Source organism: Colletotrichum phormii (genome assembly GCF_030913505.1).
Source record: "Colletotrichum phormii strain CBS 102054 chromosome Unknown BDP81scaffold_21, whole genome shotgun sequence".
Classification (NCBI taxonomy): Eukaryota; Fungi; Ascomycota; class Sordariomycetes; order Glomerellales; family Glomerellaceae; genus Colletotrichum; species Colletotrichum phormii.
The window spans coordinates 627,610-642,185 of record NW_026851463.1 but is presented as its reverse complement, the minus strand read 5'-3'; the positions used below and the strand labels follow the sequence as shown (position 1 = coordinate 642,185).

Below are 14,576 nucleotides of genomic sequence, written 5' to 3'. Positions count from 1 at the left end.
TCCTGAGTACCTACTTGTGTTCAAGTAAGTTGCAGTCGGCAATAAGATCGCGGCATCACGGTTCACGGCCATCCTGTCTGTCAACCCCGTCCAACGCTCGGGTCCACCTTAGGCAACTTGAGCATCTTGGGCATCATATCTGTTGGTCATGCAGGTTAACATGATTCTGGCGACCATCAAAACTTCAAGTAATGGCACGACGCGAATGCGACATGGTGCAACACATCAGGAACATCCAGTGATGATCAAACGCGAAGGACCAAATCGCTCCCCGCACTTCGCAAGAATACTGCCTGATGTGTGTGACTATTTGAGTTCATCTTCGTGGCTTTCTCTTCACAGATCCCCAAAGGACAAGTAGTACAAAGAGGATTCAGAGCTTCGCCATAGCCCGGATGTCCCACGCCACAGCAAAGGTTGCCGCCAGCTCTGGTTTTACGTTCCGAAAGATTCGAACGACAACCTTGGAAGTTTTTCCTGGGATAATGTCCCAGATGACTTTCTCGACGTTATCTGTTGAGGTTAATGTTAGTAAGTTGACAGCCTCTTACTAATACCTGCTGAAGGAGATAGACTTACTAATGTGATCAAACTCCGTGCCCTTTCCCATATTGCCATATCTTTCAGCAACCGCTAACAGAACAAAGATTCAAGTCATTCTGCAATAGCATACCTTGTGGATCTGTATACGCAAGGGTGACAACAAGCCGATTTCGGCCCCTGGGCACGGAAATTTCGGCGTTCTTTTATTGCTTCTCTGGCTCTGGACCCTGGCGCAAAGCGGGCACGTCGAGGGTGGTGATCTTGGGGGCATCGATGCCGTCCGCAAATGTGGAATCCTTGAACATGACAATAGAACTGACAATATCCATACGTCCAAAGCCCTGTTAGTAATCATAGCCCATGCCAAGGCCACGTTTCTCGGAGAAGTTGACAGCATCGTTAACCAGGAGAGCTTTGATCATTGGTGTCCCGATCGTTATTGAGATCTCAGAATTGCGTTTGCCCGATTGTGTCTTTAGGAGACGGCCTTATTGATAAATTTGCACTTGAAGGAATGGATCGGAGTCTCTCCTTTCATCGTTTCCTTTTTCTACCATGCCTGAATCGCGAGAATCTGTTGCCAACTGACTTGAGTGGCATTACCGCGTTTCCGCATCTCTCCCCGACTGGATGAGATTGCTTTTGCGGCTGAGCGCTTAGTTGAGGGAGCAACGATTTTGGTCAGTGGTGTCCACGATATACCAACCAGATACGTTACTGGATTTATCTGATTCTTCGAAACTCTTCCAATCGAGCGAGATGCTTGAAGTCTCCGCTTTTCCATCCCAAGTTGCGGCTGAGATGCTGTCTCATAAATAAATAATCACAGTTCAATAGTGCAGTGTCAATCAGCTAGTCAAGATGTTGTGATTCGCTCAAATCATGCCTCTCGAAGCCAACATGTGGACACAATCTCGGATGATTAGTCGAAGAGCACCGCTATCAAAGCTTTAGCGCCCATCTGAGACATAACACCGGGATCAACGTATAGCTGAACGGGATTGAACTTTCCCGAAAGCGGCAGGGTACCTTCTCACCAGCAACGATATGTGATCGCTGTGAGAGCTATCTAGCTCTTAGCTAAAGCTCTGCCGATCTAAAGCAAGTCACCTAGTTGACTAATCTATATAGATCGTGAACAGTGGTTGGGGAGAGATGAAACAGCCGTACGTGAGCCAATGGCGGCAAAGGCCGTGCCGTCCCGCCCCCGCAACGTCACCGCCGTTTCCCGGCCGAGAACGCCACGCTAGATGTCGCCCTCACGATGACTTCCACATATGTCCATCCGCAGAGCATGCAATCCACGTGTAGTATGATGAGCTCGACGAATAACGCCACTTGTAGGCACATTCTGCGAGCCTGAGACAGTAGCAGAACTGGCCTGTATGGGTCAGTCACCTCAAGTTAGTGAAGGGTTCTTCAGTCCATGTGATCAGCACCCAGGACAACTACAACTACAGTTTCACCGACAACACCAATGATAGCTACGGTCTCAATGCTTGGGTTGAGTCTGAGCTCCACATCATTGACTACAACTCTTCGGACCCTACCATTGTCAGCATCTCGGGCAACTGATTGGACTGGGCCATGATTTATCATGGAGCTCTCTCATGTCGGAGAGCACAGGGGGATGAAATGGATGCGAGTGACGATTTCGGCACAGCGACTTGATGTCAATTCATAGAATTTGATCAATGATACTTATTTGTCACAAATGCTAGTGTCCACTGGTCCGCTGAAGTCTTTTGGCTTTCTTCCCTCTGCGGAACTTTCCCAAGCCCTACTTTGAGGCAGGCTCCAGCCACACGATAGGTGACGTTGTGCTCGTCGTGATCATTGAGGTGCGACGTTCTCGGCTTGGAAACGGCGGTGATACTGAGTGAAACACTGTACAGCTCTTCTTATTCTTTCATATCCTTCCACTCAAACATCTCAGTCATCCTTTCGTTATACTCGTTTACTAAGCGTTGGCCACATTTGCTAGAAGTTTCATAGTTGGCATTGGGTTACGAAGCTTCAGAGGAATCAAAATAATTCTCGATGATGAGCTGATCTTGCGAATCCTGCATTTGACAATCATTGCCCAGAAATCTCCCCCCTGAGGATTCGTAGACTATAAATGCTCCAGCATAGGTTGAGGTTTCATAAGAAGTAAACATCTTTCTTTGTTAGAGCTTATAGATAAAACCTCCCATTGGCTCAATGCCTCGGCCAGCGCCTATTTCTCCTAACGCCAGGCCAAAGAACACACAACTAAGAACACCATGGTTCTTATATTTACAAATATGCTAGCCCAAATTTCAGCTGCATATTTCAAAAGAATACATACACAAACTTGGTTCTGGAGAACCTACCTTCATTCTTCTCCCAACTTCAGTCAAACAAGGACATTTACCGGGGGCAACAGCTCCAGTATCCGGTACACGGCGTACCCGCTGGTTTATCCTTGCACTGTGGCGAGTTATCCAAGAACTTGACCCTCTGACCAGCGGGGCATGACGCCGGCCAGTCGCAGGCCATGCGGTTGCTCGACATGACGCAGGTGGTCTTGATGCCCTCCGACTTGCGGCAACCATCGCCTGCGGGGATAGCTGTGACAGTGACGGCGAGCATCAGCGTCGCGAAGATTGATGAGAACTGCATTTTGGCTGCGTATGACGAAGCTCTTGATGGAAATTTTAACAGCAGAAATCCAGGATGGTGTTTAAGTACGTGGTTTGACAAGCGGCAAGAGATAAGTGCAGCAGGGTGCACTGAAGCCAAGAATTTGACTGCTTTATATACCAAAGATACCCTTGAGGCTCTTCTAATCATTCTTCTCTCAGATTCATGTCGCCAATTTGTTCGTGGATATGATGACCTGAATAGGAAATGGAGCTCAGACAATCCGTAAACTGTAAATCTCTCCTCGACAAGACTTCATCTTGTAGCATAGTGTCAAATACATAATCTGTGGCATCCGCATGCGTGAAATGGTTGTAATTAATACGAAATTACTGGCTGCGTCAGGTCGAAGCTTAACATCCACCAGTTCTTCAACAGCCGTGAAAACGCGACTCATGGCGATTTTCTACATGTAATCATCGGCCTCGGGGAACTACATCTCGGCGAATCCTAGCCATTTAGAGCTTGGTCAATACGCATTGCCACGTGGGAAAATCTGAAAACCTAATTAATTGCCAGGCACAACTACTTCGTACCCTCAGGCAACTCCGACACGGGCACGATCGACCCGAATCAAGTAATGAGCAGCATCAAATCAAAGCTGGTCCAAGCTTACAATTGAGTCGAGTCCGAAACCGAGCTTCGTATCCCATCGAGTGCTGTTGGGCTACAGATACATTGCTCCATTCTTTTACCCACTCTTAACCCCTCACATCAGGAATACATGACAGTACGTCATTTACCCCTAGGAATCCCTGGCTTCCCTTCACCACCAAAATCGCCTATCTACACATGCCAATTCGTCACGATGGCCTCGAGCGACGATAGTGACTCTGAAGGGTCTGTACATTCCTGTATCAACGTTGCGATACGTCCTGAAGCCCTCTGCTTGCTTGTCTTGTAACAACAAACGAATAGCATTAGGCGAAGTCACACGGAACTTGCGAAGAGATAGGAGAAAGAAGACGAGGTCAGGATGCAAGCAGTGTGGGGTTGCGATTTGTAACTCTGATGATTGCTGGTACCTCTATCACACTCAAAATATATAGGCAACCGAAGTACCTTTCAAATAGGGCCATTGATTGGTCGAGAAAACTCTTGGCTGCCCCTGAGTGGTCAGGATCCCTTCTGTGAATGTATCTGTAGCCCAACAGCACTCGATGGGATAGGGATCGGGCAGTCAAAGCAGTAAATCCACGACTCACCTTTGAGCTTGAAGATGAAGAACACGTCTCAAATCTGTGACCAGTTGAACAAGCCCTCACAGAGTTGAGAAGGCTCTCTAGAATGTTGAAGACTCTTGCAGATTTTCTGCTTGTAGAACTACCAGCGCCCGAGTTCGCTACCTAAGTCGTACGTCCCATGGCGTCAAGGACCGCCGGGCCGGGGCGGGACTTGAATCTACGAAATCAGCCTAGGCCAAACATTCACGAAGTTGACGGCTTCCAGTGGGTGGTATTCAAACGTTTCAAACCTCTTATCAGGCACTTGAAGATGAGTTCATTCGACTATTCGAACCTTCAAGTTCACTGCGTATACCACGCCTTCAGTGGTCCTCTAGGAATAGTGACGGCTCTTGGGACGAAGTAAGCCCTCGATCGGCTCGGGGTTTGTCAACCGTTTTTGAAAAGTTAGATTCTATAGAACAGTTGGAATATCTAGTCAATTCTTCCGCACCTTTTACGGAAAGTACCATGACAAAAAGTCAATACGCCTTTGGGCCTTCTATTCTGCGTAAAGTCGGTTGGCAGACATATTGATGGTTCATTTCAAGCCAGGTAGCCTACCTTACTCATCTCAAGATGGTAGTCCATGAGGAACACCTGCTACTCAAGCATCGTCCTTAATCTTAACCCCCAACCCACGATCAACAACAACAGTAGTCTTCTGCAAACTCCTCTTCACCGGCTTCTCATCACTAAAAATCTCCTCCAACTCCTCCAACGTCCTCTCCTTGGTCTCAACACAAGACAAATACATCAAGCCCAGATGCACAAAATGCAACACCAAGAAAATCGTATACGTCTTCCACCCAATATGCTTAATCGACACAGACGTCCCATACGTATTGATAAAACTCGCAACACCAGAGATGAACCCCTTGGCGCCCATCCCTTTTGCGCGAATCTCATTGTTCAGAATCTCGGCTGGGTACAGCGCCTGCAGCGGCGTCCAGCAGAAGCCCCAGAAGATGCCGTACGAGAAGATCATGGCGATGAAGGCGTAGGCTTGGGCTTTGGGTACTGTTGTGCCTTCATCGAGGTAGTGTTCTGCTTTTGCGGCGAGGATGTTGATAGGGATGTAGATGAGTCCCGTGAGGAGGGTGCCCCAGAGGAAGAGCGGTCTGCGACCGACTTTGTCGACGAAGAAGGAGCCGAAGATGCCGCTGACGAAGGAGATGACGGTGTTGATTCCGTTGAGGAGGAGTTGTCGGCTCGAGTCCGTGATACCGACGCCTCGCACCATGCTGCAAAAGTTCCCATTAGTAACATTCTACTTCATGCTGGAAATGTGTTACTGACGCAGGTAAATAGTACGATATCACTGATCCCCCAATAAACTGAGAAAAGACGGCGACAAGCATGATAAGCCACATGCGGTACCGGTTCGGTCTGTTGTTAATAAGGATCTTATAGTTCCAGTTATTATTCCTGAGCTCCTGCTCGGCCTCCAGCGACATCCGGATCTCATCGAGCTCGAGCTTGACAAGAGCCGAGTGCGGATTTTCGTTGCCGTGGTACTTTGTCAGGATCTCCGTCGCGCGATCAGTCTGTCCCTGCGACCACAGCCAGCGCGGGCTCTCCGGTAGGAACCACACGACCGAGATGACAATGGTAGCCGGGACGAGCTGGACGATGTAGGGAATACGCCACGCCCAGTCGTTGGAGATGAAGTTTGTGCCGTAGCATGTCCAAGCAGCCACTATCACCACAAGTCAGCTCCCCGTCTCAAACATCCATCCAAGTCACCCAAAAGAACATAGACTCACTATTCGCACCAATATACCACCCCAAAACATTATACAACCCTCCCGCCAACCCCCTCCACGTAGGATACGCAATCTCCACCAAGAAAACCGGCGCCGACGTCCCGCACATGGGCGTCCCCGTACCTACAATGAACCGCCCGATGAAAAACTGCGGCAGCTTGAAGCTGCTCGCCTGCAGCACGGAGCCGAGGACAATCATGGACGCGCCCGAAAACATGCAGGCGCGGCGGCCCCAGCGGTCCATAATGTACCCGCACAGAAGACTGCCGATGATGCTGCCGACGGTGTAGATGGAGAAGACGGCGCCGTTGAGTTCGCCCGTGAGGCCGATTTGGAAGCGGGATTGGAAGGGGTCCATTGCGTTTATGGCGGACATTACGGAGCCGTCGTAGCCGTTCATTATGCCGTCTTTGGCTGGTTAGCTAGGTGACTTTCTCGGTTTCACATATCTCATCTCGTTGGGAAGAGATGGGGAGGGTGTGTTTGGGGGACGCACTTAGAACGCAGAGACACATCATGGCATAGAGCGTCATCTGCGACTTTGACTTATAGTCGGGTTTGTCTTTGGCAATGGCATCGGCGAGGGCGACGGACTGGACGTTGAATTCTTTGGCGTGGCGGTGGGTTAAGGCGTTGTTCTTTTCGACGTCCAAGGCGGAGGTCGTCGCCTCGACGCGGTGCTCTGTCGCTTCATCGTGTTTCGCCATCTTCAAAGTTCCTACCACGTAACGAGTCCCGTAAGTAGTCACGAAAGCTCAACGGTATGGTTGTGGTCTCTTGCCGGACCAGACAGCGTGTAAGTGAGGTCCTCCCCCATCGACTTTATGTCAAGCACTCTACAGAAGATGCAGTCATCTCCCAGCCGTCGCCGAGACGGCGTTTCCCCCAAATAGACCTTTTGGGAATATCGGGCAGTCCAACCGATAGACGTAAAGTGATACGACACCCCCTGCTCCGTCCCTCACTCCAACAACATCCCATGTGGCCGCATGCACCCCTCATTCTCAATGCGGGGTGACGATCCAGACGACCAACGGTAGTAACGAGATGTACGAAAATCCCACGTTCACGCCAAGACGGCACTTCATATCACCGCGTCTTGCTGGAATACTAGGTCCATCAAGTTGGTAGCGTTACTCGATATGTCGACATGCGCAGCTGACCGTGGTAACATGCATTCATGTCCTAGGGTCCAAACAAACAGTTCGACAAACATCACCGCCAGACCTTCATTGGCGGAAAATACCACGTCGGAGTATGTTATGCAGATGGTAGCTTTTCCGTGCTTCGGTAGATACATTGTGAAGATTTACGTGAACTCATCCTTTTCGCAGACCACTTGAGGTCCTAACATATCCGTCCCCGTTCTGCGGACCCAGGGCCCAGGGCGCAGGAATATCGAAGCAAAGAATCCATAGTGGATGGCGAAAAGCCAAACAGGCTGGCTGTCATTACAGTGCTCACTTGAAGATGTAATATTGTGCAGTCAAAATTGAAAACGAGAGCAATTTCCCCTATATTTGTAGCCCAGAATATTTTAATATGCAGATTTGATCATCCCTTAAAACAAGAAAACGCCCGCGCCGCCGAGAATGCCATCCGCCTTGCCCCCAAGATAAGTTCCCCATCTAATCAGACGCGCGTTCATTCATGAGGTGTTTTGGTTGGTTCATTTCTGGATAGCCCAATATAATCTCTAGTGGTTTGAGTAAAAGAAATCCCAACTGCCTTCTCGGATGCCTTGCCTGCCCATGTCATGTCTACCTTGGAATAAACATTCTTTATCGTGTATCCCGTCTTTCAGAAATACCGGAAGAAAAATGCGAGAAAAAAAAAAGGACGAAATATCCTTAAACAACGTGCTTGACGCCGTTGGTCTGCTTGGAGGCTGCGAGCTCCTCCTTGACCACGCGGTCGAGGCATCCCGCGCTGGCGGCGACGAAGCCGAGGTAGGGTCTCTGTCCTGCTTGTCAGTATTACGCGGGGAGAAGGGATGTGGGGGCAGACGTACGCTGGGGTTGAGGACCTTGGACTGGTACTCGGCGTGGAACTGGGTTCCGACGAAGTAGGGGTGGTTCTGGAGCTCAAAGATCTCCATGCGCTCGCCAGTCTCATCCTTTCCGATGAAGTTCAAGCCGGCCTCGGAGAGCTTCTCAACGTAGGCAGGGTTGGCCTCGTAACGGTGGCGGTGTCTCTCCTCCACCGACTCGGCCTCGCCGTACAGGGCGCGCAGCTTGGACCACTCGCTGCCGGGCTGGAACTCGGTCGGGCGGAGGCCGAGGCGCATGGTACCGCCGAGCTTGTCACGGCTGATCTCGGGCATGTAGATGACGACCTTGTTCTCGGCCTGGGCGTCGAACTCCTCCGAGGTGGCGTTAGGGACGTTGAGGAAGTCGCGGGCGTACTGGATGATGGCGGTTTGGAAACCAAGGCAGACACCGAGGAACGGGGTGCCGTTCTCGCGCGCCCACTTGGAAACCTTCATCATACCCTCAGTACCTCTGGTACCGAAGCCACCGGGAACGATGATACCGGAGGCGGTGCAGACATCGTGCCACGCCTTGTGGTACTGGGCCTGGTCCGCAGACTTAGCCTGGATCTCGAGGTGCTCCGCATCAACCCAGCAGATATTGAGCTTCTTGCGTAGGTGCATCGCCGAGTGCTCCAGAGACTTGACAACGGACAGGTAGGCGTCCTGGGACTTGACGTACTTGCCGACGAGGGCGATGTTGATCTCACCATCGTACGGGCGGCTGACGACGGAAGCCCATGTCTTCCACAGTGCCGCACCCTCGGCGATGCGAGACTGGGGGATGGACAGGGCGTCCAGGTTGACGGCCTTGCGCAGCCAGGGGATGAGGTTCTGCTCCTCCAGGAGAAGGGGAACCTGGTAAATGGTGGGCATGTCGCGGACGACGAGGACCTGAGGAACATCGACCTGGCAGAGGAGGGCGATCTTCCTCACGGTAGCCTCCTCAAGAGGCTGCTCGCAGCGGCAGGCGATCTGGGCAGTTGTTAGCAGTAGGACGGACCACCAGAAGCACGCATTCCTACCATATCAGGAACCAGGCCGTAACTGCGGACCGTCTTCACGGCATGCTGTGTGGGCTTCGTCTTCTGCTCGCCGTGGATGGTGGGCACGTAGGAGACGTGGATCTGAATGAAGTTGCCGCTTCCGGCTCTGTGGCGCACTATCAGGAGTCAGCAGTCGAACCAGCCCGGAAAAGCTTGTGGCACAAACATTGAGTCAATGCCTCGACGTAGGGCATCTAGATGTAGTGTCAGTTTGCTTCAAGTGGAACGTCCTCTTTGTTGAGCACGTCTCTAGCAAAACGTACGCTCTCGATGTCACCGACTGTGCCTCTGTAGTAGCTTATTAGCATCTAAATCACTTGATATTCGCAACGACACCATCTTAAACCGAAGAATCCGTGTGCGAAGCACATCGTTGTGAGCTGGAAAGGGAACGCGTTGAGACGTACCCAAGCTCGATAATGCAGACATCGGGCTCCTCGCCAGAGTCGTCTGTGGGAATCTTGGCAACACGCTCGATCCAGTCCTGAATCGCATCGGTGACGTGGGGCACGCTAGCATCTGTCAGCAAACTGAAAGATGTAGGAAGACCTATGGAGGCCAAACGTACACCTGAACCGTCTTTCCAAGGTAATCGCCGCGGCGCTCCTTGTCAATAACGTGTCTGTACACCTTGCCGGTGGTGATGTTGTGCTCGCCCGTCAGACGGATGTTGAGGTAGCGCTCGTAGTTGCCCAGGTCTATGTACGAGCCTCTGTGTCAGAGATATGCGAATGATGCGAATGGCGATGGCTTTTTCCCCGGGAAAGAAAAAGGGGAAGAAGCCATGGTTCAGATGTCGTCCAGAGGTTCACCTACCGAGATCTACCTCCATGCCATCGTGCAACTGATGATGGTTAGCTTCTTCCGTCGAGTCATAACATCAAAGACTGCTCCGGGGATCACCACCGTCTCGTCATGATATACGAGACTTGGGTAGAGGCACTCGCCTCTATTCCCCCGGACCAGGAAGAGCAATTCAGGATTCAAGGGATACGAACCACAAAGCACTCGCCGTGCTCGGCGGGGGCCATGAGACCAGCATCGACCTGCACGTCGTTGTCAGCCACTGGAACACATAGTCAAGAGAGGGGTTCAGGGGTGGTTTCACTCACCGACAGGTACGGGTCGATCTTGATGCTAGTGACGCGCAGTCCCAAGGTCTTGAGGAGCTATTCATAAAAACCCCAACCGTTAGCAATGGTGCATCATATGAGCTTGACTGCATTGCATTGCATGCATGATATGGCTGTGAGATCCCAAGGAGAAAACACCCCGCCATACCCCAATGGCTGGCTGGGTGGTGTGGCAGAGCTTCTCAGGTGTGAAGTCACAGCCCGCAGATAAGGAAATTTTAACAGGGGTTCGGATACACACCAGACCCGTGGAAGAGGCGATGATGCCCTTGCCCACTCCAGAGATGACACCGCCTGAGACGAGAACGTAACGCATGATGGCTGACTTTTGGCGACAGGACAACAAAAATCTTTCGTAGGGGGTTATCGTATACGTTCAAGATGAGGGGGCGAGGCTGTCTGGTGGCGATCAACTCTTGTTTGGCAGAATGGAGGGGAGGGAAGAAAGAGAGTCAAGAGTGAAAGGCGGGACGCGACGCGGTCGGAAGTAAAGAAATTTTTGGTTATCGATAACGCATGACGGCCGGTGCAGCCTCTGAACCTGCCCGGTTATTTTCTGCGTGCGGCGTGCCTGCCTGCCTACGCCCTTCGGGACTTGACCTCAGGGGACCGGGGTCCTGCCGTCTGCGGCGTGCCTCGATCACAGCGGAGGGCAACGAGGAGCGGGCAGCGTAGCGGGGTGGGGTGGTCCGTGAGTCGTGTAAAGTGGATTTGAGCCACACCTTGATGAGAAACGAGGCTTGCTCACGTGCCCCACACCGAGGTGATCTCTTCGCTCACCGAGTTCCTCCTCTAAGCCACATGTAAAACTGATCATGAGAGGACACAGAGCCACAACTGGATGTGACATGCTATCCAAGATTTTAGATACATTTTATAGGCGTTGAAGATAAATATTGTGCTCGCATTTTTCTCTTTTGCCCAAACTCACTCTTGGTAAAGATTTAATTGTGGCATTTTGAGCAGTTTTGAAACTACCATATAAGGGAAGGAAACGACCTTCATCGATACGCATTACCTATTGTCTATGAGCTCGCATTCTAAATGATGTTCATGGTAAGCATGGTATCATAGAATTTCATGACCTTACACTGTCACCCAGTACTAACGGTGAGCGACGAGTCGTCTGTCATGACAGCCTCTTTTTCTATTGCTTCTGCAGGCTCGTTGCTTGTGCTCTAAGGGTTTTCAATCAGTGTGAAAATCACACAGCCAGCTTAACTATAGAAATAGAACTGAAAGAAACTAGTTTCCATGCTTCAATGGAATACGGAGAAATTGCTCTAAAAGGTACAACAGAAGACTATCATTTCAAGCGTGTGGTGAAGTCTGATCTAGCTCACCCGTGACCTCATCTATCGTGAGGTAAACCTCCAACAATGATCAAACTATTACTTCAGTACTAAGTAAGATCGTGTGAAAGTTGATCTGTTCATAGTCTATTATTTAGATGCAGAGCCGGCTACTTGAGTATCACCTTTGAGGCATGTTCACATTTAGGAACCTTCCTTGGCTTAGACGCTTACTCTACTACTTTTCCACACCGCAGTTGTATTTTTAATGTAACACCAGTCGTCAATACAATCTTCGATGATCTGAGTCAATGATTTCCAGCTCCTGTGTTATCTCACATAGCATAACAGTATCTACATAGTGAAGGGGCATCGGGATCCAGGGACGACCAACAGAACCAACAACGAAGATCGGGCATCCAGGTTGGCGGCGCCGTCGAAGGTCTGTGCTCCACAGAAGCAGTGGAGCCGACGTTTACGCTAGACAAGTTCCGTTCGAACCAGCCCAGTGCAGATTGGTCACAGGGCGGATGTGCAGGGCTGGGAAAGGGACGGTAACACAGGGGTGAGATGGCGGGGAGGGACGGTGGGCTATCCGTGGACTGCAGAGGAAGAGGAGGACAGGACGCTCTCGACAAACTCTGCTCATCGCTGTGTGGTGCCCATGCAAGTGTTGCCAGAAACTTAGTTTCTCCCCCGGCTCGTCAAGAGAATGATAATCTGTGATCTCGCACCAATGCCTTACTGAAATACTGAACCCACCCCGTGAAGAGGGAGGGAGGGAAATTGTATTGCTCGCGCTTCATGACCAAGGCAGGCTTTCCAGTGCGTTGTTCATGTAGTTTGCTGCGGATGCTGGCTTCGTCTTTATCGGGAGAGCGGCAAACCTGTATACTCCTGGGGAAGTAAACCACCACAGTATAAACGGATCGTGGCATCATGGGATTTCATCATGAAGAGGGGAGGTGGGTCAAGATCAAGGCTGCCGGGCGCGCAAGCTTTGGCGTTCGCTGGTCAGATTTAGGTCTCGATGAAGGGAGGATGATGAATGGTTGGAAGGTGCGCCTTTTCTTGGGCAGATCTGCATCCACCAGAACACGCCCGTGATGGCGGTGGTTTGTTTCAGAATGTGCTCAAAAGCTCGAAGCTTTCCTTGCATTGTAAAGAGAGCGAAACGAGAAGCTATCCCGATTCCCGCGACCTTCTCAGCAGTCCCTGGACTTGGGCATTGACTGCCTCAGGGTTGGTTGGTGAGGGGGTCTGGCGAGATGGAGGGACGCTTTTGTATCCGTAAATGTGAACGGCGGGCTATCCATGCGGTCCGGCATCTTGGGTGCTTGGCCATGACAGCAAGGGTGTTCAAGAGTGGGGAGACATGGGAACCGTCGAGGTGTGAGTCTGAATCGGTTCGAGCGGTGAAGCTAAGGGCAAGGTGATGCGAGCGAAATAGAGTAACAGTTGCACTGGCTTGGGGGGAATCGATACTGGAAAGTTCTTCTTCCTGATGGAGGTTGTACAGGATCGAACAGAGGCAAAGCTGACAGGGATTCGTCCTGATCGAGCAAAGCTGGAGGGATGCGAAGAAAGCGCTGATGGTGGTTTTCTATCTCGTGTGGTTAGTGCAGTGTGCGCATCCACGTCTCGTCTCTCGTCCCATCATCTCCCGGATGGGGCCGATGCTGGGCTTGGTGACATCCATGAATGGAGACAACCTTGGTCCTCCATCCCCATCCAATACCTACTCCGTACCCTGAGGCACTGAGGCACGGCAACACAAAGTGGAAAGATAGCCGAAGAGGGTTCAAGCCATGGGAATCCAGGCAGATGAAGGTGCTCTCGCGCGAAGCAGCACATCCATTCCATAGGGTTGGCTGCAATGAGACAGGAAAAAGGGAACAAAAGGTTATTGAAAAATAGAAAAGAGAAGAGGATCCGAAGCTACCATCCTTGATGAGCGGCGTGGCAGAGACAAGATGCGCCAGGCCGGGCCCTGCAGCCAACCAACCAGCTACCACACAGCCAGCGTGGCAAAGCCGCAAAGGCAAAGGGAAAGATGAAGCCGTGCGTTTGAACGGGGTTTAGATTGGATTGTACTGTGGATTAGAAAGGGCGCGAGATTGAGAGGAACGGCGGGGAAGAAAGGCCGGAGCAAGCGATGAGATGAGATGAGGCAGGAATTTGCATTTTGCTATTTGACAGGGCGTGTTTCTCGCAATAACCTAAATCGGAGAAAAGGGGGCACACGTGGATATGCAGAGCTGGTTCCCAATTGTTGCTGGATGATCTTGCTGAAAGTACGCCAGAGTACAGAGTTTCCGTAGGGGCATAGGTCCGACGTAAAGAAAGATGGGAAATCCGATGGGATGATCGAGATTCGCGTGAGCAAGGGGATGATCGGAGGAGAGGGAAATAGACGGCTGAACAGGACCAGAATCCATTGACGGGTGCGTATAAGTTAATAACACCGACAACGACTGACACGGACTAAATGAGGCGTCTATCAGAATGGGGGAGCACGGGAGGTGATGATGGCTGATTTCCGAGGCTTCCCTACCCCCGCCCTTCTCCCCTCCCCCCCCCCCCCCCCCCAAAGCCCGACGTCAACTTCATTCCCATGGGAAAGAACGCGGCCAGAAAGGTGACCATAATATGGATTTCCTTCTTTCTAATTGAATGGCAATTTTCAGTTTAGGATGGCACGGCAATTCCTGCTTTAACTCGCTGTTTATCCTAGGGAAGCAACTTACCACCCGTTCCTGCCTCACCTTGTAGCCAAGTTCTCTAGGGTGGGCAGGTACCTTCCTCGCCTTTGAGTCGGGTCACCAACGTTCCTTCCTCGTTCCCACCAGCACCCGCATGACACATGGGTGGCTGCAACTT

The 14,576-nt window shown here is 51.2% G+C and overlaps 4 protein-coding genes across 4 annotated transcripts; all 4 read right to left on the bottom strand.

Moving 5' to 3' along the window:
- Positions 1–198: 198 nt before the first annotated feature.
- BDP81DRAFT_409519 (uncharacterized protein) lies at positions 199–1,209 on the bottom strand. The gene is made up of 3 exons (XM_060589081.1): positions 674–1,209; positions 580–601; positions 199–513 (listed from the first exon to the last, which is right to left on the bottom strand). Exons 1-3 carry the CDS (start codon positions 938–940, stop codon positions 374–376), a joined length of 429 nt encoding a protein of 142 aa, XP_060441212.1. The 5' UTR covers positions 941–1,209; the 3' UTR covers positions 199–373.
- A 1,688-nt stretch (positions 1,210–2,897) lies between these two features.
- On the bottom strand, positions 2,898–3,198 carry BDP81DRAFT_436393 (uncharacterized protein). Its single transcript, XM_060591129.1, has one exon. The coding sequence runs from the start codon at positions 3,184–3,186 to the stop codon at positions 2,935–2,937; it is 252 nt and encodes an 83-aa protein (XP_060441211.1). The 5' UTR covers positions 3,187–3,198; the 3' UTR covers positions 2,898–2,934.
- A 1,839-nt stretch (positions 3,199–5,037) lies between these two features.
- BDP81DRAFT_397984 (general substrate transporter) lies at positions 5,038–6,903 on the bottom strand (the record flags this gene model as incomplete). Its single annotated transcript, XM_060588394.1, has 4 exons — positions 5,038–5,674; positions 5,730–6,129; positions 6,197–6,604; positions 6,693–6,903. The coding sequence occupies 4 exons, from the start codon at positions 6,901–6,903 to the stop codon at positions 5,038–5,040; spliced, it is 1,656 nt and encodes a 551-aa protein (XP_060441210.1).
- A 785-nt stretch (positions 6,904–7,688) lies between these two features.
- BDP81DRAFT_436390 (CTP synthase) lies at positions 7,689–10,840 on the bottom strand. Its single transcript, XM_060591128.1, has 11 exons — positions 10,646–10,840; positions 10,384–10,440; positions 10,270–10,317; positions 10,088–10,115; positions 9,840–9,969; positions 9,679–9,783; positions 9,535–9,559; positions 9,438–9,465; positions 9,251–9,387; positions 8,208–9,200; positions 7,689–8,154 (listed from the first exon to the last, which is right to left on the bottom strand). The coding sequence occupies exons 1-11, from the start codon at positions 10,718–10,720 to the stop codon at positions 8,047–8,049; spliced, it is 1,734 nt and encodes a 577-aa protein (XP_060441209.1). The 5' UTR covers positions 10,721–10,840; the 3' UTR covers positions 7,689–8,046.
- Between the last annotated feature and the right edge of the window lie 3,736 nt (positions 10,841–14,576).

Bases quoted from the DNA above. Each gene is read 5' to 3' on its own strand.
- BDP81DRAFT_409519 (XM_060589081.1), bottom strand. From the start codon at position 940: ATGCTGTCAACTTCTCCGAGAAACGTGGCCTTGGCATGGGCTATGATT. The intron at 602-673 runs GTATGCTATTGC...AATATGGGAAAG, and splicing joins TGCGTATACAGATCCACAAG to GGCACGGAGTTTGATCACAT. The intron at 514-579 runs GTAAGTCTATCT...TAACCTCAACAG, and splicing joins CACGGAGTTTGATCACATTA to ATAACGTCGAGAAAGTCATC.
- BDP81DRAFT_436393 (XM_060591129.1), bottom strand. From the start codon at position 3,186: ATGCAGTTCTCATCAATCTTCGCGACGCTGATGCTCGCCGTCACTGTC.
- BDP81DRAFT_436390 (XM_060591128.1), bottom strand. From the start codon at position 10,720: ATGCGTTACGTTCTCGTCTCAGGCGGTGTCATCTCTGGAGTGGGCAAG. The intron at 10,318-10,383 runs GTGAGTGAAACC...AACGACGTGCAG, and splicing joins AGATCGACCCGTACCTGTCG to GTCGATGCTGGTCTCATGGC. The intron at 9,466-9,534 runs GTACGTTTTGCT...CACTACATCTAG, and splicing joins CAGTCGGTGACATCGAGAGC to ATGCCCTACGTCGAGGCATT.